The following is a 23,003-nucleotide window of genomic DNA, read 5'->3' as shown; positions in this document are numbered from 1 at the left end:
AAATTCATCTTGGATTTCCTTTTCCCAGCCAAATTTTGTAGCCAATTGTCAATCCTTAAAACTAAACTGAAAGTTTTTGTTAAGCAAAATGACCTGTATGTTTCATACAAGTGTTGAGCTACCTTTTAAGGTACATTCATTAGCATCGTACTTTGATTATAATTGGGTTCTGAATTACTGTTATATCCTTAGGAAAAGAAAAATACCTTTCAAACCTCCACAAAAAATTAGACTTAATTCTTATTTACCTCTTTAAAAGCAGGAGTCAGTTGCTTTGGTACAGGATACATTGTGCAGGTACATAACATCCTTAACTTGCTTCTGGTGAGGTGTCAAATATCACAAAATTATATGGATTATGTTAAACAGTAAATGTTAGACTGTTTGGGAAAACTAACTTATATATCATGGTTTGCCATATCTCTTTTTTTTCCAGTTGTAGCCAAGTTCTGCTTTGTCAGATTCTGGATTTTTCCTCCTTTCTTGATATGTGAAATTTAATTCAGTGACAAACAGCAGAGCAGACTCATGGTGGGAAGCTTCTTATTTTATTTTAGTTCTCTTCAACTGTAACAGATTTCCGCATCTGTGGACTAAACGTTGCCCCAGGGCTAACAAGCCTGTGATGGCCCACTTTATGGAGAGGAAATTGTGTGGTCTGTTCTGCATGTAGAAGCCAGGCCACCTTCATATTGAATTTTTGGTCCTGACACATACCATAAAATGATTAGAAATCCAGTGAACCATTTAAAACCAAAATAAAACGTCTTAAATTTGCACAGCTGTCTTAGTTGCATATACATATTTTCTAGTAATTTCTGTATTAAGATTTTTTAAAGCTAGTTGACTTTGCTAGCAACAACTTTGTTCTAGCAAAATGTATGGAATTCCTGACTGCTGGGGATGGTTGGTGAAACGTGGAGTCTCTGGCGATTGACTCCCTTGAACCTCTCATCAGGCTCTTCGCATTTTTATGTTCTAATATGTCAGTAAATCTGTCTTCTGTGATCTTTCAGCTAAGTTCTTTACTGCACTTTAAATTAGAGATTTCACTTTTCCGTGTGTTTGTTGAACATCACAATCCACAGCGCATGTTTCTTTTTATAAAATTACGAATTAACTCTGTCCTTGGAGAGGGACATACAGCCTTCTAATAGGATAGGATTTTTAAATCCATTACTTTGGAGCACTGTTTTTAATCATGGTTGCTGTCAGCAAATTGGAACCTTTCATTGAAATACATATACAAATAGAATAAAGTTTATTTTAGCCTCTCTGAACATTGCTTTAGTGTGTGAACGTTAAAACATATTTTGTGACCAAATAGAATATTTATTCTCACATTATCAATGTCTGGGATTAGAGTTTTTTTGGTGTGTGTGTACATATAAACAAGTCTCACCTAGCTTATTTTTTTTTTATTTTATCTTTGAAAACAGCAGCACAGTCTCTTGAACTGAGATTTTTTTTTTTCCTTATTTATAGAGAGGTTGCATTTGACAATTAATAAAACCTAAGTGCACTGGTTTAATATAGAAAAATCTTCAAACAGTTTGCATTTTAATACTAATTAATTAAATGTTAGGTTAGGCTATTTTTATCCCCAAAATAGATTGTTGTCACTTCAGTTGCGTTAATTTTGTGAAAATATCTAATTGCATCGAAATCCTTTGAGGAGCTATTGGTTTTAGTAGTTTGCTCTCTGATTTAAAAATCTCGGTTTTCTGATACATGGAGAAAAATGTCCTAGGAAGTGCCCCCCGCAGATTTTTCAGCATATTTTTTCTTTGTGTGGAGCAGAAACCTTTCACAGGCATTTTAAGGGTGAAGTGCTGTGAAGTGGAAGTATCCTGTAAAGCATTTAGCATCTTAAACAGTGACAGTTCGAAAGGTCATGCCAAGTAATACAGAGAAAAAAATGTTTACTCTGCTATCAAATGCAGGAACAGAATGACTAAATTTTTAGAATTGGCAAAACCTGCATGTCGTCTGGCCAGATAAAGTGGTATCTGGGTTTCTGTGGTAACAGCCTCTGATGCTGGCGCTGAAGAATGTGACTTTGGCTCATTCTGCATAAGTTTCTACTTATGTTTGGATGTAAACTGTCTAAAGCTATTGTCTTGACTGAATTTTTATTTATTTCTTTATAGCTTATGATATTTTTGCAAAACTGAAGACAGATTCCTGATTAACAATGCCTGGCAGTAAGTATTATTACCTTACGTACATTAACATGGTCTTCAGGGGTGTTTACTGTTACGATGTTTTCTTTGAAGGTTAAAAATTCTACCAAAATTAAAATGGGGGAAAATCAAAAACTAAATTATGGTAGTTGCTGTCATTTTAAGATATTTAGTATCTTGGTATTATCCAGCCTCTGCCTTTGTAAATCTCCGTATGTTTTCCAAAGGAACCTGCATTTTCCTTTTCAGTAAGAAGTTTGCAGTTTAACTTTGATTAATTTTATGATTTCAAGTATGTTCTGACATAGTTGTATTTAGCAAATAAAAAGATATTCCAACATAGCTATAATCTTATCTTTAGAAATTTACAAATATTGTTCATAGAAGAAGAAATTAGTATTTAGGATATAAAGTTACAAGACTTAAAATTTTAACATTCAAAGTTAAATGAGATTTTTTGAGGCAGATGTTTCAAAAAATCGAATTATTTACCTTGAAGAGTAGCAAATTTCTCTAAAATGAAGGCTCAAGTTAGGAAATGTATTATAATAGTATTAATTCCAACAATTTTTATTTTTCTGTTTAGAAAATTTCTGCATGGTCTCTAATAAAGTCACTAACAGTAGCCTTTGGATAAAGCAGACTTCATAAGGTTACAGTACCAATCATACTGAGTGCTCTTTAATTATAGGTTTGCAATGAGTTTCACAAATACTTAATTTCATAAGTAAATGTTTGAATATTTGTTGTTAGCTGTGATTACTGGGTACTTAAAAATGTCTTACAGTAATTAGAGGTTTTATGTTACATGGTCACACTTTAACAAGTGGCTGTTGTGTAACTGTGAAAATACTTAGATGTGTTGTGTCAATTGAGCCACTGTTACGTGAAATGCCTTACTGTAAGTATTGAGGTGTTGTCTGCTTTTGTGATAAATAGTTGAAATTATTCCTCTACATAAACATGAGGTTTTTGTAACAAAATAGTGGCAAATATGTACGTATGATATTGTGTATTTACATGAGAAGCAGCTGGCATAAATTGTTCCAACTCTACGATGATTCCACTTTTGTAATACGAGAAAGTGCTGCTGTGTTTCAATTGCAGTGTTTAGTTCTATTACGGTCTCTGTCATGATACTCACTTTTGCTATGAAAGACTGTTTTTTTTAAACAATTAAACTAGATAATTAAGATTTATTTTTTTTCCTAAACCTATCTGGTTTATTGCTTATTTTCAGTTTATTGCTTTATTTACTGTAGTTCATGTAAAGTTTGCATTACTACACGGTAAGATGGAACTTAAACAACTGACCAAAACAAGTGATTGCAATATTTATCTGTAGTGACACACTCAAAACTACATGGCCATTTATTTCTCCTCTGTGTATATTAGATAAGTTTAAGTGTATGGGTGAAGGGAAGGTAACCTAACAGATGCATGTGTATTGCAATTCTTACAAAATAATGGTACTTTTAAAATGTTTTCCTTCCAAACATTGTGGTGTTGAAGAGGCATGATTAGATTTTAATGCAAGCAAGCATCACTTTGTGACTAGTACTTTTTACCAATGTGCATAGAGACAGCCTTCAAAACTTCAGCTTTGTTGCACGTGAAAGGGAAAGCTTCTGCCTGCTAATTATGGCTTCTGTGGAGATCACACAGGTTTGTTTTCAGAGCATATTGAAATCTTGAAGTGTTTGTCCTTGAAATCTGAAAAGCTCAGTTGTTTGTAAAAGCTGAGATTTTTTTTGACGTGGAGTTCTGTACTTCCACACATCAACAAGCGCATTGAGCATCTTTTGGAATAAAATGTGGAAAATACTGTTGGACTGAAGTATTTTCCAAAAATGTTTTCTGGCATTCTAGAATGGGTTCTTTAAAAATGAAGTAGAATAATAATATGTAGTTCAAGTCTGATGGAGTTCTTGGGTCTTACTGACCAACTGTCTCTTCCAGTGTTGTCCTGCTTGCTTTCTTGAGTCTCTATATCAGTTTCTGGTAATAATTTTAAGCTTTTTTTTTCAGTACAGTAGTTAGGGAATGTCTAGACTTAAAAGTGGTGGTTTGGAAGGTCAGGAGAGGCCGAGATACTGATAATATGGAAAGACTGGACAAGGAGACTTACTTATTCTTTCTGGAGACTTTACCTGTTCCTAGAGACACCTCAGAAGTCAATCTGAAGTTACTGTACATTAAATGTTCACAGGCCAATATACTTTTTATTTCCCTCAATATTAGCTGGTCAAAAAATAGGCATGTAGTCAGAACTGGGATGTGGGAGAGAGATGAACACAGACAGTTAACCAAAGGTAATGTTCTTCTCATTTAACCTCTTATCAGCCATGTCTGCTGGTCTCTGCAGTAGCTGTTACATATTGGATTATCAAATTTTCTACTGATACTGCTGTTTAGTGATCCCATTTAAGAATATGGGGGTATAGTGCAGCATTGAGTCTTTAATGAAATAATGTTAAGGTTTTAGTCTCAATGCAGTAATAGTCCATAAGTAAAAAATTTTCAGTCTGCTGTCCTTAAGATGTCAGTGAATGGTTTTGACTAGCCATGGCATGGCATGGCATTTGTATTGACATCTAGCCTGTAGTGGAGGTGTATTGCTATAGAATTGCTGCACCACTTGCAGCAACCATGCCAAAGGATTGATTTTCCCTATGTTTTTTTGTAGCTATAGCTTCATGTATAGTTCCTCATGTGCAAATAATATGGGCGTTGATGCAAGATTAGTTTATGAACATGGAGTCTTCATCTGAATTTGAAATGCAAGTTCTGAAATGTTGGGAAAGCAAATGTGTTTTCTCACTGCTGTTATAATACAGTAAGAGTAGATTGATTTGAGCCACAACTATTTTGTTAACTGATTCAGCTGTGCCTTATCACAAAGAAACGGTGGATTAAAAGTTTAATTAGTCCTTTTATTTAGAGACAAAACCGAAGAACTTGTAACCAGATAGCCTTTGCAGTACAGGCAGTGTATGTTTTTCATTGGTAAGAAGTGTGCTGTCAGTTTCCCTATTTGATAATTTGTGCATGTAATTCCATGTAATATACTTGTGTTATGGAACATGGATGGTTTGGGTAGGTTTTTCTTCTTGACTGCATTTGGATTGAAATTTTAAAATGCTTCTGTTAAAAAAAAAACAAACAAAAACAACAGAGCTAAATCATATATCAAAACATTTGTTTAAGACTCCCTTCTTTTTGGACATTATGTTCCAGATATTCACACTTAATCAGATGCTTGATACGCAGTTTGGTAGATAATGAGTTTTTCCAGAAACAGCTAACCTACTTACTGGCTGTATTCCCTGACTTCAATTAAATATTTAACTTAAAGGCAGATTTTATACTAAAATGAAATTGCTTGGACTAGAAAAAAATGTGTGATACAGCTGAGAACGCCTGCTAACTATAAGAATGCTACTTGTGGTAGCTAAATGTGTTTCTTTTTTCCTTTCTTATTCTTTTCTCTTGTTCTTACTTGTGGCATTAACATACTTATACCTTTGTGTTTCAAGGTTCTGTTAGTAATGATTGCTACATTAAACTGAGTTTAGCTTCTACTTAGCAGGTCCTTGTATGACTGACTGTAACTTGCAAATTAGCAGAGCAAGTTTATAAAAATAAGGATTTTTAAAAATGTCATTTTCTCACGTTCTTCCCTTGAATTACTGCTGTGAAATTTAGTAATATGAGCACCCTCTATGCACAGGCAGTTCAAGCAGGGACAGATATCCTGGGAATAGTATAGGGAAGATGCCCGGTTGCGTAGGGATGAGGTTAGGAAGGCCAAGGCACAGCTAGAGCAGAACTTGGCGAGGGATGTAAAGAATAACAAGAAGGTCTTCTCCAGGTATGTTAACCAGAAAGGGAAAATTAAAGAAAGTGTACCCAAACTGATAAGCAAGAATGGTGAGCTGATACCAACAGATGAGGAGAAGGCTGAGATACTCAACAGCTTTTTTTGCCTGAGTCTTCACTTGACAACCTCTCTCCTCACCCCTCCCAGTTCAATGGACCACAACACAGGGACCAGCGGGACAAAGTCCCTGCCACTTTAGGTGAAGACAAGGTGCATGACCACGTGAGGAACCTGTGCACACATAAATCTGTGGAACCTGATGAGATAAATCCCAGAGTACTGAAGAAATTGGCTGATGTAGTTGCCAAGCCACTCTCCATGATACCTGAAAAGTCACAGCAGTCAGGTGAAGTCCCTGGTAACTGGAAGAAGGGGAACATCACACCCATTTTTAAGAAGGAGGACCCTGGAAACTACTGACCTGTCAGCCTCACGTCTGTGCCTGGGAACATCATAGAACAGATTCTCCATGGAACAAATGACCTCTAAAGGTCTCTTCCAGTCCCACAAATTCTATGATTCTGTTCTGTCAAATATTTGCCAGGTAGAAGAGACCACTCTGATTTAAGAGATACATGTATGGGTTATGTGGAATTATGTGAAAAACTCATCAAAACCACGATTTAGCCTACTTGTGGTTACAGTGAAGTGACTGTTTTGGTAACCAGAATGTTTCTCCAAGTATGCTCTATACCTTGATTGCTTCTCATTAAACTACATAACATTTTGTTCTCTTGGCTTTCCAGGCACCGTCTGGCTTTTGGCCAGTTGTCTTTGCAGAGACAACTTGTCTGCAGTTGGTGTGTGCTGGTGGCTTCCCTAGATTGTGAGATGAAAGTACAGAGAAGATGGAACAAATGAATAGTTGTTTGTCTTTTTGGTTTGTTCTTGGGTGTTACTGGTTTCAGTCAAATTGCTTCATAGTCTTTAAACAAACATACAACCAATCCCTGCCCCTCCAGCAAAAAAAACCAACAAGCAAAACAAAACCAAAACAAAAAACCCAGACTTTTAAAATGATGGTTTTCTGTTTGAATAGAGCTTCCTTGCCAAGCGTAGGAAGGAAAACAGCAGTTGAAATGGAATTTGAAATGAGAAAATTCTTAACTCATACTTAATGTTCTTAACACCTTTTAAGAGGTAGATAATCTCATTTTTTGTTTCCTCTCTCACAACAATTTTGAGAAATTCATCTATTTGTCTTTTGCAATTCTAGAGTTTATTCTATATATAATAAATAAGTAATAACGAGATTGTTAATGAGAAAGGAAGATTTATTTCGCTGTGAAATTGAGTTCTAAAATACCCATGGTCGCTCGAGATGTATTCCTGAATCTGTCTATATAAATATTTCATGGGCTAAGCACTTTAATGTTTTTAGTGGAAATTAAGCCATAGTTCTAATTAATAGCCTCCTCCACTCTTTTTATCTAACTTACTTTTTTCTTCATCTGGAGTATGTTTCTCATGTACCCTTGGTACTTTAAAACCCTAAATGAGACCTTCCACTTAATGAAGCATTTTTTATAATTGCTTTAATTTATTTTATATACAGTAGAAAACTCATTAGTTTCCTGACAGTATTGTTGACTACTTAGAATAGTGTTAAAATAAATACATTAGAATGCTATTTAAAAAGTCATATTTTTGCTATTACAGAAGCATTACATGCAGGAGTATCTCGAATCATTGTCCACTGCTTGATGCTGTTACCTTAGAGGATGAGAAACACAATCAGCCCTGTATCAAGTCCATCTTTCAGCTACTAAATTAATCAACACAGGAAATTGAAAAACAACTGCCAAGGGGATGTCGTGGTTTGGGCTGCCTTTGGCAGTTTGCCATTTGCTAGACCTATGCCAGTAAAAGAAAATATCTGTATTTCAGAATATCTGTAACTATTATAATACTATGGTCACAAAATACATAATGGATTCTTCACATAATAATATACAATAAATGCTTTCAGTGTGTGAACACTTAGATGCAGATGTGTTTTCATCTGATTTTTAGATGATTGTCTTTTCTACATTGAAAAGTAGTAACTTCTCTTAATGCATCCTTTGATTACACTTAAGAGGAAAAAAAAAGCCAACAAAAAAACCCCCAAAACAAAACCAAGAGAAACCTGTAGCTGAAAACTGTAGCTCTGTACATTTCCCTTTCACTCATGATACCTTAAGCAACTCTGTGTGCCAGTGAGGTCGTTGCTTCCATATTCTTTAATGAATCTGCATAGATTTCTTTAAGACTCGTTGGTTTCGAGCAAGTGTTCATTTTGTTGTTTTCTGCTAGCTGTTAATTCTGTCTGTGTACACATCATCCTAAACCCACTTGAGAAAGTTAATGTTCAGGAGCAGTTCCATGGAAAGTGAAAATCGCTCATATTAACACATTGCAAATAATGTCTAGTAGCATCAGTACAATTGTTCCTCCTTTCATTCCTTCCATTTGTTTTCTAACATACTTCAGTATAGTCAAGAAATGAACAATTTTGTCTCAGCCATTCCTTGTCAAAACCTGAAGAATTTCTTTTTTTCAGCTATTGCCATATATGCTCATGCAATCTGGTCTAATAACATAGGAGATCAAATGCTGTAGAGATGAACTTATTTCTGTCCATACATGTGCAAAAAACTATACATGGACCAAATGTTAAAATATAGCTTACTAGTTTTTTCAGGCTTTATTAAAATACGGCTATCGTTGTTGTTTACAGAAATCACTTTGCTGCTGGTTTTCCTATCAGTCGATTAACCTTCATGTGCAGCATTGTTTGCTATTGATTTCCCAGTCATGGGACGAAAGGGTAAGAAGGCTCATGCTGATTATGCATGCAAGTGTCCTATATTTAATGCATGACAACAAAGAAAAATTGATTTTTGGGAGGGGAGCAAGTTTTCCACTATATGATTAAATGCATGTGTCTGTGTAAAGACCGGGTTAAACTGCTTTTAAAAATATTTTGGCCTTTGCTGTATGTGGTATATGGACTTTCTTTCTTATTATTGACCGCTAGGATTCCTAGTGACTGTCTAGAATGTCGGGTACCTTGTGTCTTGCTGAAGATGGAAGTTAACTTTATGTGTGACTCTTGGTTATCAAAGAGTGCTGCTTCATTTCTAGAAAGTTATATCGTTCAAGATTAATAAATGCAGGAATTAGACAGGAATGAGTAGAAAGTTGGGGTAAGTAGATGAATGAGGTGCTTCCTCATCTACTGTCTTGTAGATTTCAGCTCATGATCATGTCCAAGGGTGAACAGTTATGAATTTTGCTATTTTGGAGGTGTTTGACTGAACAGCCAAAGTTCTGCTTGATTACGTATTTGGGAGTTTGTGTCTATGAATTGTGCTGGCAAATTCTTATTGTAGCTGATGTGTTCAAGGGAATGACCCTTGACTCATACTGGCTCAAAGAATAAAAGCCTTTTGGTACATATGTTGAGGTCAATGTAACTTTTTGTAATATAAGATCCATGTCATAATTGTTGACATATCAAAAGTTAAAAGCTATGATAGAGTCCTTGCCTTGCACAGATATATTTAAGAACCTTAAGACTAGCAAGTCATTTGTAAACTAGGAAACTTCTTAATTGGCCCAAGTATTAAATATAAAAAGCAAATTAGGAAATCTCTTTGTGGAGTACTTACTGTTTTCTTGAACAGAAGTTTAAATCATTAAATGTATTTGGGTAGAGTGAATATTGCAGTAGTCTGACTTGCATGCTCTTAACTCATTCTTAATAACAGCAAAAAGGTTTCATTGTAGTTAAAGTACCGTCTGGCCTTTGATAATTTACATGTGAAGATAACTGAACTCATGAATGCTACTGAAGTACCGGTATTTTGTGTTTAAGAACTTTGGCTTCTTTCAGATATTGAATTTTCTAAATGAGAAACATGGAATTAAGAGTTAATCTTTTGTAAAGATGTGCAAAATCTCCAACAATTGTGTGAGGAAAGGTAAATACTTTATTTCAAAATCAACTTTTTTGTTGTTCTTTTTTAATTCAGTGGCTTTATAAAAAAAAGATTTATAGTATGTAAAGTCTGAGTAAAATTCTAGACCCTATGATTTAAAAAGAAATAGTTGGTGCCTGTATAACTCAGGCTTACATTTCAGGTCCAACTTGAGATCTGTTAAAGATCACAGTCCTTTTATTTTTCAAGAAGAGCACAATTGTGATTCTAAATTGGTTTCGGACGTGTTACAGTATTTTGCTGATTAAGTTCTGTACTCTGGCTTGAAATGCGCACCCAAAATCTTTAACTGTGGCTTGAGAATGCTTGGTCATTCCTTAGTAGGAGAATGAGTAAGGAATTTCAACCTAACACTTGGCTATATTACTATACTAAATCAATACTCCTTCCTGATACTTCTATAAAGCATTAGTATGTAAAGGAAACACGTGAAGATAAAATCTTCACAGATATTTTGTTGGTCTCCTTTTGAAGTTTTTAAAAATACAGAATAATTTGTGATTAAAACAGATTTTGTTAATTAGAACATAACTGTTTAATGATTAGAAGAGGACTTTAGGATGCTGATACCCTACTTTTGAACTTCATAGGAAATAGATTATGAACAGCTCTTGAATTATCATTGATCTGTGTCTGATATGATGGAGCCAGCAGAGTTCCCCTGTTGTAATAAGTGCAGTGCAAGCCCAATCGAATACTTTTTCTGTAGGCGTGCTTTTTTAAATTTTGCATGAGATTGTGATCTGTTATCGATGTTAGTTTAGACATGAGATTAAAGTTCTTCAGAGCTACCAAAATGTTATTTTTGCTGTTGGGATTGCAGCGTGGTGAGGAAGAAGGCTTGGATTGCTGTAGAAACCAGTGAGTCTGTGGGCCCATGGAGGTCCTGTCTGGTTTCTACTGAGAGCTGAGGCACCAAGACTTGCTGATTAACAATATGTAGATAGATATATAACTACTTCTCTGTCTATAAATATAAAGCTGTCTGTCTCCTAGACTGAACGGTTTAGTTTGGTGGGAAACAGTTGCAGTATCAAAGGGACATTGTCTTTAGATACTGAAGATGCACAGAAGGGCAATCAGCTGCGTGTATCCTCCTTATGTACTTTGTGGCTGATCAGAAATTACACGAGGAGAGAAGCTGCTTTTTAATTAGCTGGGATACATGATTCTAGCTAGGCATATGTTCTACCCTTAAAGCGCACTGTTTTGGAGAGGAGAAAACAGTTCAGAATTTTGGAACAGCTGCTTTTCCGTTATTCTGGGAAACCTGAACTGAAGATGGAGCACTTGTTAGAACTAACGGGAAAGATCGCAACCACACAGATATTTTATAAGTCAAATTAACCTAGGAGGATTTTTTTTTAGTGTAACTTATGTCTTTCATTCTGTTTAAAATTTTTAATACTGAAAAGTTGTTGCATAAACTTCTGCTTGCTTGTTGTAGCACAAAGCTGCTCTTCTGTGAGGGTAGGATGAACTTGCTAAGACTCTCTGCAGGGAAAAGAAAGTGTGTAAAATGGAGTGTGTGGCACCTCTGAGGACCTGTTCCTAGTAATACAGAAAGAGGGTTTTTTTTTTTTCAAATTTTTAATTCTAAATTATTTTCATGTTCTTCTGTATATATGTTCACGTGTTCGAGTTGCAGTATCTCATTTTGTGAATACTTTCTGGGGAAATCCAATGGGTAGGTATAGACACAAACAGGATACTTAATTGAAGATTGCTGGGACTTAATTGACAATTTAAGTTCTTACACTTATGTATCTGCTGTCACTCTGGTTTTGAAAGTAACATGGCAACATTTTTGTTTAGCATTTAATTTTCAATAATGTCAGTAGAATTTAAACACTTCGTTACTGAACAGGAACAGATGTTTTGTCATGTTTTGAGCCCTGTGTATGTGCCTTGGAAGGATTATAAATACCATAGTATGGTTCTAGAGTCACAGAAAAGTTTTCATCCATTCTCTTTCTTATGTTGCTTTTTATGTACAGTGTATGAAATAAAATTAATGTAATTAATAATGGTATTGAACTACTTTTATACAGAAAGTTTTTAATAAGAAATGTTTTTCAAAATCTGTGTATATGTACTGAGGTTTATAGCTGAATGTGCCCAAATGAGGGTAAAACTTGTTTTTGAAGCTCCATGCTTATGTTGGCATCTGGGGGGTTCTAACAGGAAAAAGCAGATATAGGTCGACACACCCTTACATGTCTTGTATACAGTTCAGTGGCTTACTCTGAACTAGTTAAAATACAATTCTCTGAGCTAAACCTTTCCAGTGAGTGAACTTTAAGGCTTCCAGAAAGAAGCCTGCAAGCTTTTGCTTCCTCATCATCAGGACTTTTAAACATTATGCACTTGCTGTTTTCACTCACAGAAAGCTGCTCATGCCTTATTTCTCTTCATGGTGCAGTTCAAGTGTCAATGTGGTGCCTGCTCCCTGGTCCACTTCAGCACTGTGCATTTGTGCAATGTGTGCTACAAGGCACCATTGGGCAGGAGTGGAGAATTTAATCCTCCCAGCCTAGATGCTGCAGTATTGGGATACCTGTGATAAAGAAGTGACAAAACTGTTCTGAGCATCCTTTTTTTCTGAGGAAAAAGATGGGCAGCAGTGTAAGATTTTGTGAGTTCTTTCCACTGCAGCTGTTCCTCCACTGTGGATTGGATGAAGACAACCAGCAGCGTTGTCTTAAGAAAATAAAAAAAGTAGCAGTAGTCATAAAACTTCTTCATGTTTCTCTACATTCAGATTTTTATATGTATGAAGTTTCAGGTGCTCATCACCCTGAGAAGACTTGCAACCCTGGGCACTTGCTGACCAGTTGGCCAGCTACAGCATGCTTATCTGTCACCTGCAGTGGTCCTCTGCAGCTGTGAAGTGTTCTGAAAACTACTCATCTAGGTTAGGGAATAGGTTAGGGCCAAAGTGAAGCCAGGATTTGAATGTGTGGTACTGGGAGTTTACTTTTATGCTAGGGTCATGCCTGTGCTGGGGAGACTGTTCTCCTGTACCCACTGATCTGAAGAGGAGCCAGGCATTTGGACAAGGAGAGACCAATCAAAGTATTCGTGTTTAGTGAAAGTAGGAGACTGTGGTGGTAATGCTTTGCTTTTTTTTTTTGTGAATTAAATACTAGATAAAGGGTATCGGGCTGGCTCAGTGTGTTGCTGGATGAGGCCTTTAAGTGCAGTGGGTATTTTGTCATCATTTGTTATGATTCTGCTCCATTTGACATTACTTGTCTGGATGGAGGAATAAAGACAGTTCATGTGCTTTGGAGATTACACAAAGCACTATGAGCCTCCTTTTCCCTCCCCTTCTCATTTAGTCCAGTAGTTTGCTCATGTCCCCATTTTTCACTGATTCATGAAATACCTTGCTATGAATTCAGTATTTGTTTAGAAACAGGAGTGTCATGACAACAACCCCTTTGTTTTTTTTCCTCTTCTGGATATATCACCTAGGACTAATTTCCTGACTGCAAACCCAGTATTGAAAGCAGGAATCGAAGTTGGACTTTACACAGGTTTGTTTTTTTTAACCATGAGCAGGTTATCCATGCCAGGTGTAATGGGGAGAGGTCAAGGAGGTTTGTGTAGATGTATCTTTCCAGATGTCTTCTGAAGTCGGAGTGACAAAACTTCTTTTTTTGTGTGTTGCTTTACTAATGAGAAGTAAATGACCTTGTTACGGCCAGCTTCATAAGGAGATAAGTAAGGACAAGAACTAAGAAGCAAAATTCATAATAAGCTGTAGAGCTTCTTTCACTGGAACCGGATTAATTTTAGATATTCTTAATGCTGTATTAAAAATAGATTGCTGGTACTGTCTTGGGGTAGGAAAGGAGGAGGCGGTGTTGAAGAGAACAGAAATGAGCAAGTAAAACAAAGTTACTGTGTGAAAACAACCAAGGTGAGAGAAAGAAGAGACAGGATGGAAACACTGCAGATGTGGAACTTGTGAAAAAGAACGAAACTGGAGAACTTGATGTAATGGAAAACTTCCTTTTAATGGATTAGAAGTCTTTAAAAGGCACCTTCCAAGAGATAGTATCTTCCCTGGGGATCTCTTTTAATTGCTAATGGTTCTGAAAAGGATACTTCACTGAAGAAGCTTAGGGGTAAGCTTTATTTGACTAGGTTGGGTTTTTCTTTTCCTCCTTCTTACTAGTAGCTTGACATGCATTGTCATTTCTCGTTTTCACAGAAAGCTTGTATTCAAATTATTTTTGCATGTTTTCCACTGTATCATGCTGTGCACCTCTCCATGTTGATTCATGTCTAGAAGAACACAATGTGAAGTTACATTGCACGAAGTTTGGTTTTATAATTACCTTTACAAGTCTAATACAAGAATGAAGTCTTGGGAGAAAGTCAATTGGGTTTTTTTCATTTGTTTCAAATTATCTGAAAACCAAAATATTTTTAAAATAAATGTGAAATTGTCAAACCTAGACAGTGGATTAAATTCTCCACATTGGCTGTTGCTGAGATTTTGCTCTCATGGGGGTCAGAAGTTGACATCAAGATGAAGATCGTGTTCTTAAGACAAATTTCATCTGCACATTAGGTATTTTTTTTGCTGCTTATTGGTGAAGAGAGGTTAGAAACCAGTTCTGCAGAAGTCAAACAGCACTTGGAGAAGAGACGGAGAAGCTCCTCTGGGGGATGGGACTTCACACTGTGTAAATGATGCATCCTCCGGTCTCTCTGGGAGTGCGTTACAGGGACGTGGCAGTGGCTGCTGTGCACGTCCTTACCACAGATGTTCTTTTTATAGCAGGTTGAAGAATATTTTTAATTAACTCCCTCATATGGCCAGAATAATTTCCTTGTTCTAAAATATTTGATCTGTTTTTAATAGTGGAAGGGGAATGCCCTTGAAAATAGTCTTAGTTCTCAATTATAAATGCATCAACTGATATTAACAGTTCAAAATAATCAGGTATAGCCAGTGTGGTGGTTGAAGTGTTAGTTTATGCACTTATTTCTGGATATATTTGATAAATTAAAAAATTCATTTATTTTCTGTTTTGCTGGGCTTTAATAAAGAGGAAAATGACCTGACTGCTTCAGACTTGATGGGTGGAACTCAATGCTTTATGTTTAAAGCCAGCTTGAAGGTTTTGTTTTTCTGTAATTTTGAGTAAGATGTAGAAGTGAATATTCAGGCAAACTCATTTGAAATAAAACTTTGTTGTAATGTGGATTTTTCTAATTCAGAGCACAGAGTTTCTTTAGTAAACTACATGGTGACAGTTTCTTTGTAGCTCAGTGTTTTCTCTGAATTTATTTGCAGTTAACACTAGTTATTTCGCACTAGTCTCTTAAGTCTAGAGTTTGTATGGAATTGTCATTTACTGGAAACTATTAGTTGTGATATTATTAAAACCAATACCTTATAATTTCCAGGGTTTATAAAAATGCCTACATGAAAATCTTGTATTTGTGTTACCCAAGTGGATCTGATGTGGCAAGTAAAACGATAAAATGATGATAAGTCATGGGAAGTCAGAAAGTATCCTCAGAATTGCTTACCTCCAAATTGATTTCCTACCTGATGTATCACAGTGTTTGTGAGTAAGGATGCTAAGGATTTAAATTCTGTAATCCTTGCTTCTTACATACTGAAGTATTATTAGAGAGAATGTTAATTTCATTAACCTATTAATTTTTAAAGTGCTTTTCTAATCTTAGAGATAAACCCTTCTGTTTAACGAGCCATTTAGTCAGCAGTTTGCCTTAAAGAAATGTTTTCTGGCCATTCTTCAGCAAGATGAAGTCAGTATTTTTTGCTAAAATACTTCTTACTCTACAGTGAGATGTGGCAGCTGATTGAACACAGTGTTTTTCTGAAAATGTACTGATTTTTTTGCTTCTAGTCACAGGAAAAAAATGAATTGCATGTTCTGGGAAAGTTAAAGCAATGAAACGGTCTCTGTGCAGTTTAATTCGATGAGCTGTGAATCGCACGTTAACGATGCAGCTTTTATTCTTTTCTCTGTTCCTCTGCCTGGCCTTGTTACCAGAATCTGATACTGAAGTTTTTCACGTGTTTGGTGGCTTTGTGTGGATGTCACAGAGTTAATCAGATAAGCTGACAGTATCGCAGAGCCCTCGCGTGAGGTAACTGCTTCTGTGCTAGCGTGGGAGAGCGAATTTCGGAAAAGGAGAGAGTACCCGGGGAGTGCAGTCATACCCAGGATGAGGCAGTATGTCCCAGTTCCAACTGTTGAGCAAGAAAAAGCCTATGGTTATAATTCTGCTTTTGAACCAAGACCGTGTATGTGTTTGGGTAGGTGAAATTACCATTTTCTGATAACGCTGACTGCTTCTTCTTACTGCTATTGTGTAGAATAAATGTGTGTAAAAAGAAGTACCCATGCAACTGGGAAATATGTACAGTCTTAACGTGTAAGATGCAGATTACAGGAGTCCTTTAGCAGAAGAGAACATGCATGTTTAAACTTGGAAAATCCCATTATTGGAGGAGTAAATGATAAGTATTTTTTAAGCCTTTTATGTAGACTATCATGTAACAGTGTGGACTTCTCTATAGATACAACTTTAACCTTTATATTTTCTTGTATAAAATTACATAAAGCTGTCTTGAAGGGGGAGACCATTAAGATGCAAATTTTGCCGGGCACTGAATGGGATTTGTCATAGGATTTTTTCAGCAATAAATCTAAAAAGTAGAACAGGTTCTTTTTACCTGGCTTAGTGACTGTGTTCTGTAGACATACAAAACAGCTTATTTGTGTGAGATGAATCTGTTTATTTGGATCAACTTTTATTTGAGTTAAGTTTTTATCCAAGAATTAGAAAAAACCTCTTCAATTGCACAGCTTCTCTCTCATCTTTTCTGATCTATGTAAAGAAATGTCCATAGATTTTGTTTGTTTGGTTCAGTCTGTTTTTAATGTATGTTGTTAAGACTTGATTTTTGTCTGGTTTTTTTTTTTCTTACACCAATACTTTTATTTAAAAAAACCAAACACTATTCCTGTGTTTTTATTATTCCTTCCTGGTTATATCAAAACACTGAGAAATGATTTATAACGTTCTGACAAAGTGTGTTTCATGACTGTTAGTTGTGTTGGGTTTTGCTCTTGGTTTTCTTTTTTTCAGTGTTCCTCGCAGAGCCTGTCACTTATTTTTTTTCTGATAGAGTTCTGCTTAAATTTCTCTACTCAAAATATCTTTGAAGGCTGGAAGCTTTGACAGATTAACTCTAGCTTTCTAATACTTGAATATTTTGTTTAATTTAGAAAATCTCTTTAGTGACATTAAAGTTCATATTTTTGTTTTATATTTTGATGGTATAGGATTGTTTTAAAAGGTATTTGGGTTTTTTTAAATGTAAACTGTGCTGTAATTAAAGATATAGCAATGCAAATATACTACTGAAAATCCAGGATGGGAAGAAGAGAAGGTTTGCAAATCTCATGTGATATAGTTATTGTTAGGCCGTTTTTCCATACCAGAAGTCACTGTGTGCCATGACTTTGAAGAGCTCTGTTTGAACAGTATTGGGTTTCCATTAAGTGAACCCATCTGGCAAGGCTGTCTGAATGAGTTGGTACTGTTATCTGATATTTTTCATCCTTCTCAGAGAAGTAACTGTATCTAGGTTTTATGTTAAAATTATGTAATTACTGTGGTTCTAAAACATCTCCTGAAGCTTTAAATTGTGGTTCTTTGCAAGGATTTTCTCCTGTCGCTTAAAGAGGGAGAAACTAACTCTAAAAGCATTTTTAATTCCCTCTGCCTTGCATGCAGCACTTTGCAGTATTTTCTGTTCTTGTTATGTTTCAGAGAGCTGTAGCAAGATATTTTTCTACAGTTATTGTGAGAATATTTTGTTACACTCAGTAGTAATCAAACATGCTGTTTACTCTGGACCAATGTCAGTGGTCCATAAGGTAGAAATTCAAGTGGGAAAATGGAAGTACAAAGAGTATTGAGCCAGGTGCAGAGCTGCTTTAATGGTAAGCTGGGGCCTGACCAGTGAGTTAGTCTGATAATGTGTGCACTGAAACATTTAAAACTTGGTTAAGTTCCTTGGGAAAAAATCTTCACTGGTAAAAACAATTGGACAGATACCTAGAAATATTTTTTCAGGGTTTATTTTGTGCTGAGGTTTTACTTCAGGTGAACAGGAATTATTCAAAGTTATACTAGTCCTGGATGCTAGAAAAAACAAACTATACTTTGTAGGTTTGTATCTTGTTAGAGCAGGCAGTATGACTTTTTAAATTAATAAAATTGCCGTTTACATGTATTGTTCTGAGTATATTCATATGAGTACAGTATTAGTAGTAAAGTAGAAATGAGATCAGAAAAATACCTTTCTTTATCTCAAGAGACTTGTCTTTTGTCTGATGCCCCGTAAAATAGTGGGATAATGAAGGGAGAGCTTGTTTTGCATATTGTGCTTTATATTGCTTTATATGGTTGCCTGTAAAACAGAAGATTTCCTAGTTGACTCTCCGTAGAAGAGCGAACATAATGCATGTTTGGTTACATTTCAAAATGATCATTCAGATTGGGGATAAAACAGCAAATGATGTAGCCTTGCTTTAAATATTAGTACATTCTGAAATTTCTTGGTTTATCTGCATGTTTTAAAGTATGTCTGGGTAACGTGTGCATTCTAATACACAAACAGTTTGCATATTTTCACATGTATTACATTACAGTAGTAGTTTTGCTTATTTGCCTTCTAATTTTCTATTACCTTAATTTTGCTTTATTGCTGATAGTAGCCAGCAGCTGAATTCACTGTATGTTTTTCCTCCTTCCTTGTCAGCTACTCACTTAAAATGAAAGCACTGGAGTTCCTAAAACCTAATTGTAAATTCTCTTGTGTAAACCCCTCTGCAGGAGTGTGCTGTTGCTGTGCTGCTTTGCGACCTCGCTACAAGCGTCTGGTAGATAACATATTTCCTGAAGATCCAAAAGTGAGTGATGACTTTAGAAATTTAAAGGGATCAGCATTTGAAAATTGTTGGTTTGTAACTAATGCTTTAGCAACTTTTTTCAAATTTTATATTTTCTGTCTATTTTCACATTTTACAGTAAATTCTGCTTTAAGACTTCATAGCTTTAATAGAGGTTAGTGTTATAATTAGGCTGGAAAGGGACCTCTGCAGATCATCTGCTCTAATTCCCTTTTCAAAGCAGGGTTGCGCATATTGAAGAGTGAAATTAGTGTGTGATGTTCAGAGAGACAGAGATTTAATTAAACAGGGTATTCTGCAGCAGAGGTAGCACTTAACTTCATAACCATTTAGAACAACAGACACTTGTTTTGTTGTATTTGCAGGTGTGAACATTTTCTGTCTTTCTACAAGATTTTAATTTTCTAACTCTTGACGTATTGACTGTGTAAGTGTTTATAGCTCTGGTAGACTGTTGTGATCCAAAGAGATTTATTTTGTTGTCGTTTTTTAATTTGTCCAGTTATTCATATAGAGATTTTTTCATTTCACTTGAACAGTCTTGAAGCTGTATTACAGCCCAGCTCTTGCTCTCTGTGAAAATAAATAACTTCTGCGTTACCATTTAGTAACACCTATATCTATACATCTTCATATGGTGGTTCAGACTAATCCAGAGCTTGTATTTCTGCTGCTGTATTTTTTTAAATGTGTTACCAGATTTTGTTATCTTCTGTTATAGTAGAAGCAAGCAGAACAGTCAGCATTTTTATAACGTTACTCTTAAAAAGTAGGTGGGCTTTTCTTTAAAATGTGTTGTTCCTGAGTGCTGGTTACTGTATTAATGTATGTTACTGGCTTCAAAGAAAACACTTCCTGTGTATCTGTTATATTGAAAGTATGAAACAATATAATAGTAAAGGTTTTGTGGTGTTTTTTTTAATTTACATGTTTGATACAGGTGTAGAAACTCTCAAAAATGCTACAGTTGTTGTGTTACAGCTTTAGTCTCACTCAGTAGCTCTGAGTTGACATTCCTTAGTTTCCGTCTTTGTTAACGTTCATTGGCTCAGTGCAGGACACAAGCCAGTCCATGCCTTTTCCAAAATATGAGAAGAATTGCTTAATAAAATGCATTAATTAATAATGAGTACGTTAAAAGCTTCAAAGTAATTTATTTGAAAAAGATAATGTTTTTGTGAAATTCTAGGGAAAAAAAAAAGCCTTATCCTTCTTAGCTAATAGTTATAACCTCACTTGAGGAGATCTGTATCACAATCCATATTGGAGCTAATACATTAATCTTTGCTCTTGTTCTAACAATTAACTTTCAGGTACCCTATATGTCAGCCTTGTCCAAGATGTGACACTGAAAAAATAAGTATTTAAACTGCAATCTTGTTTGTATATAGCATCAAATTTATGCATCATAGCATCATTATGCATTATGGAGGGGAATGGGAAAAGTGAAAAGTTACATTTTATCAGTAGGGAAAAAGTTTGTCTTAGAACTGATGAGGTATCTCACTATATAACTTCTTTTGGAATTTCCATTTCCCTCCCCCCCAAATAAAAAAGGTAGGGGAAGGTAGTTACTTCATTTCCTTAAAAAATATTTTTCTTCATTTTTTTTTATGTTGCTGATTTTTGCAGCTAAGCTATTGACAATTTTGCTCAAAAGGATTTTTTGGAGTAGCTTATTCCCAGCTGTATGGCTCGGATATTTAAATGTTATACAGACAAAAGGAAAAACACTTCAGAAACTTTATACTCCTGTGAACTTTTGTATGTCTATTTTTAGGATGGTCTTGTTAAAGCCGATATGGAGAAGCTGACTTTCTATGCGGTTTCTGCACCAGAAAAGCTGGATCGTATTGGTGCATACCTAGCAGAGAGACTGAGCAGAGATGTTGTCAGACATCGTTATGGGTAAGGAAATAAGTGACAGCATTAAAAATAGTTGCTATTATATGGCTGGATTTCATCGTGTTTGCTCTGATCAAGTTTAGGAGGCAAGACAAACCCAGTCTCTTTGTAATGGGTTAACCTTGTCTGGCTGCCAGGTGCCCACTCAGCCACTCTCTCAGTCCTCATCAGCCCAGTGGGGGAGAAGATAAGATGAAAAGCTCATGGGTCGAGATAAGGATAGGGAGATCATGGTGGGCAAAAGAGACTCAACATGGGGAAGATTAATTTAATTTATTGCCAATTAACAGAGTAAGATAGTGAGAAATAAAACCAAAGCTAAAACCACCTTCCTTTCAGCCCCTCTTCTGAGGCTCCTCTACCTTCCCCACCACAAGCAGTGCACAGGGATTGGGAACGGGAGTTGCGGTCAGCTCATAACATCTTGTCTCTGCCTCTTCTTCCTTCTCATGCTCTTCCCCTGCTCCACTGTTGGGTCAATCCCACACAAGTCAGTCCTTCCAGAACTGCTCCAACGTGAGTCCCTCATGGATCACAGGTCCTGCTAGAAAAGCTGCTCCCACGTGGGCTCCTCACCACAGGGCTGCAGCTTCTGCCAGGAGCCTCTGCCCCAGGGGGGCCTTTCCATGGGCTGCAGCTTCCTTCAGGGCACATCCACTTGCTCCAGCATGGGGTCCTCCATGGTCTTCAGTGTGGTATCTTCTCCCCTGTGGTCCTCTATGGGTGCTACCAGTGTCATTGAGAAGCTCAGCTTTGGGAAGTGGTGGGTCCATCTTGGAGCTGGCTCTTCTGACAACTTCTGCAACTCCTGCAGTCCCCTTGCTAGCAAAGCCTTGCCATGTAAACCTAATACACCCTTGAATGTCATTCAGGATATTGGGAAGTGGGGATAGCTTTCTTTTGAGCCCTTTTGGCTAAATTGTATTTAAATGTGAACTTTAAAACTCTGTCATACTCTTAAGTCCTATATGAGGTAGAAATTTTGAAGACTGCAGAGTCAAAAGAGGGAGAATATCTTAAAGAATTTGGAAATGGAGTAGGAAAATACTGAGTCTAAGAAGTGGCAGGAGTTGGAAAAGAAAGGCAGCGTCCGTCACAGGCCATCATTTCTGGCCTTCATGATGTCAAAAGCTATTATTATGACTTTGTAGAATGGCCAAATGGCTGTTCTTTAGTGTAATTAATTTTGTTCACTGCTTCTCTTTCTCTTGTTTCATTTACTTAGCATGTTGCCTGACTCTGCAGGAGCATGCATAGATTGGTTGCTTTCCATACTGGGATTTGGATAGAGGATTTGTAGACAGGAAAGCTGGAATTTAAAACTGAAAATAAAATGTGATAGGAAAGAAAATTGAACTATATTTACTCTGTTACCAAGAATTATGACTTCCCTTCTAAAAACACTCAATTCTCCCCCTCAAAAAAAAAAAGAGGAAAAAATATGAATGTAGGAAATATCAGTAACTTCAGGTTTTTTAGACAGTGGGAAATATGTGCCTTCCATTCTTCCTTTTCTAATTTTTGTAGTAATAAGGACCTAAATTGAACTAATTCAGGTAATGATAAATGTAGCACATCTTTATGTGAGTCTGTCTAATTAAATTTCAGGTATGTTTTAATTGCCATGGAGGCATTGGACCAGCTTCTAATGGCTTGCCATTCTCAAAGCATAAAACCATTTGTGGAAAGTTTCCTTCATATGGTGGCCAAGCTTCTGGAGTCGGGGGAACCAAAGCTGCAGGTTCTTGGAACTAATTCTGTGAGTAACGATACTAAATCAAATCAGAATAAATCTCTGCTTATTTTCTATGAGGAAGTAGTTTCAGAAGTCACAAAGTATCTGCCAGTTAACATGAATTGAGAAGATACTCTATGTGGCAGAGTACACCACTTGGGCAGAGCAGGTACAAGCTGGAGGCAGAAAAACTGTTTCCTTTCAGTCTCTCAAATTCTTTTGGAGGCTGGGCTCATGCCCTGGAGAAATAACTTCTTCAGGAAGGAACGGGAAAGCAGTTCTATGAGTTCATCTTTTGAATCATTAAAACCAATCTCATGGAGCCATTGGATAGGTAAAACA

General features: G+C 36.2%; 1 protein-coding gene across 1 annotated transcript; it reads left to right on the top strand.

Moving 5' to 3' along the window:
* Nucleotides 1-2,172: 2,172 nt before the first annotated feature.
* Nucleotides 2,173-22,685, top strand: LOC104537996 (protein EFR3 homolog A-like; the record flags this gene model as incomplete). Its single annotated transcript, XM_010181031.1, has 4 exons — nucleotides 2,173-2,204; nucleotides 18,945-19,021; nucleotides 20,802-20,929; nucleotides 22,535-22,685. Coding segments are annotated over exons 1-4 (366 nt in total), but the record flags the coding sequence as incomplete, so codon positions are not given.
* Nucleotides 22,686-23,003: the final 318 nt, after the last annotated feature.

This window comes from Mesitornis unicolor, unplaced genomic scaffold (genome assembly GCF_000695765.1).
Source record: "Mesitornis unicolor isolate BGI_N332 unplaced genomic scaffold, ASM69576v1 scaffold27853, whole genome shotgun sequence".
Taxonomy (NCBI): domain Eukaryota; kingdom Metazoa; phylum Chordata; class Aves; order Mesitornithiformes; family Mesitornithidae; genus Mesitornis; species Mesitornis unicolor.
The sequence above is the reverse complement of the archived record's forward strand: the minus strand, read 5'-3'. Positions and strand labels throughout refer to the sequence as shown.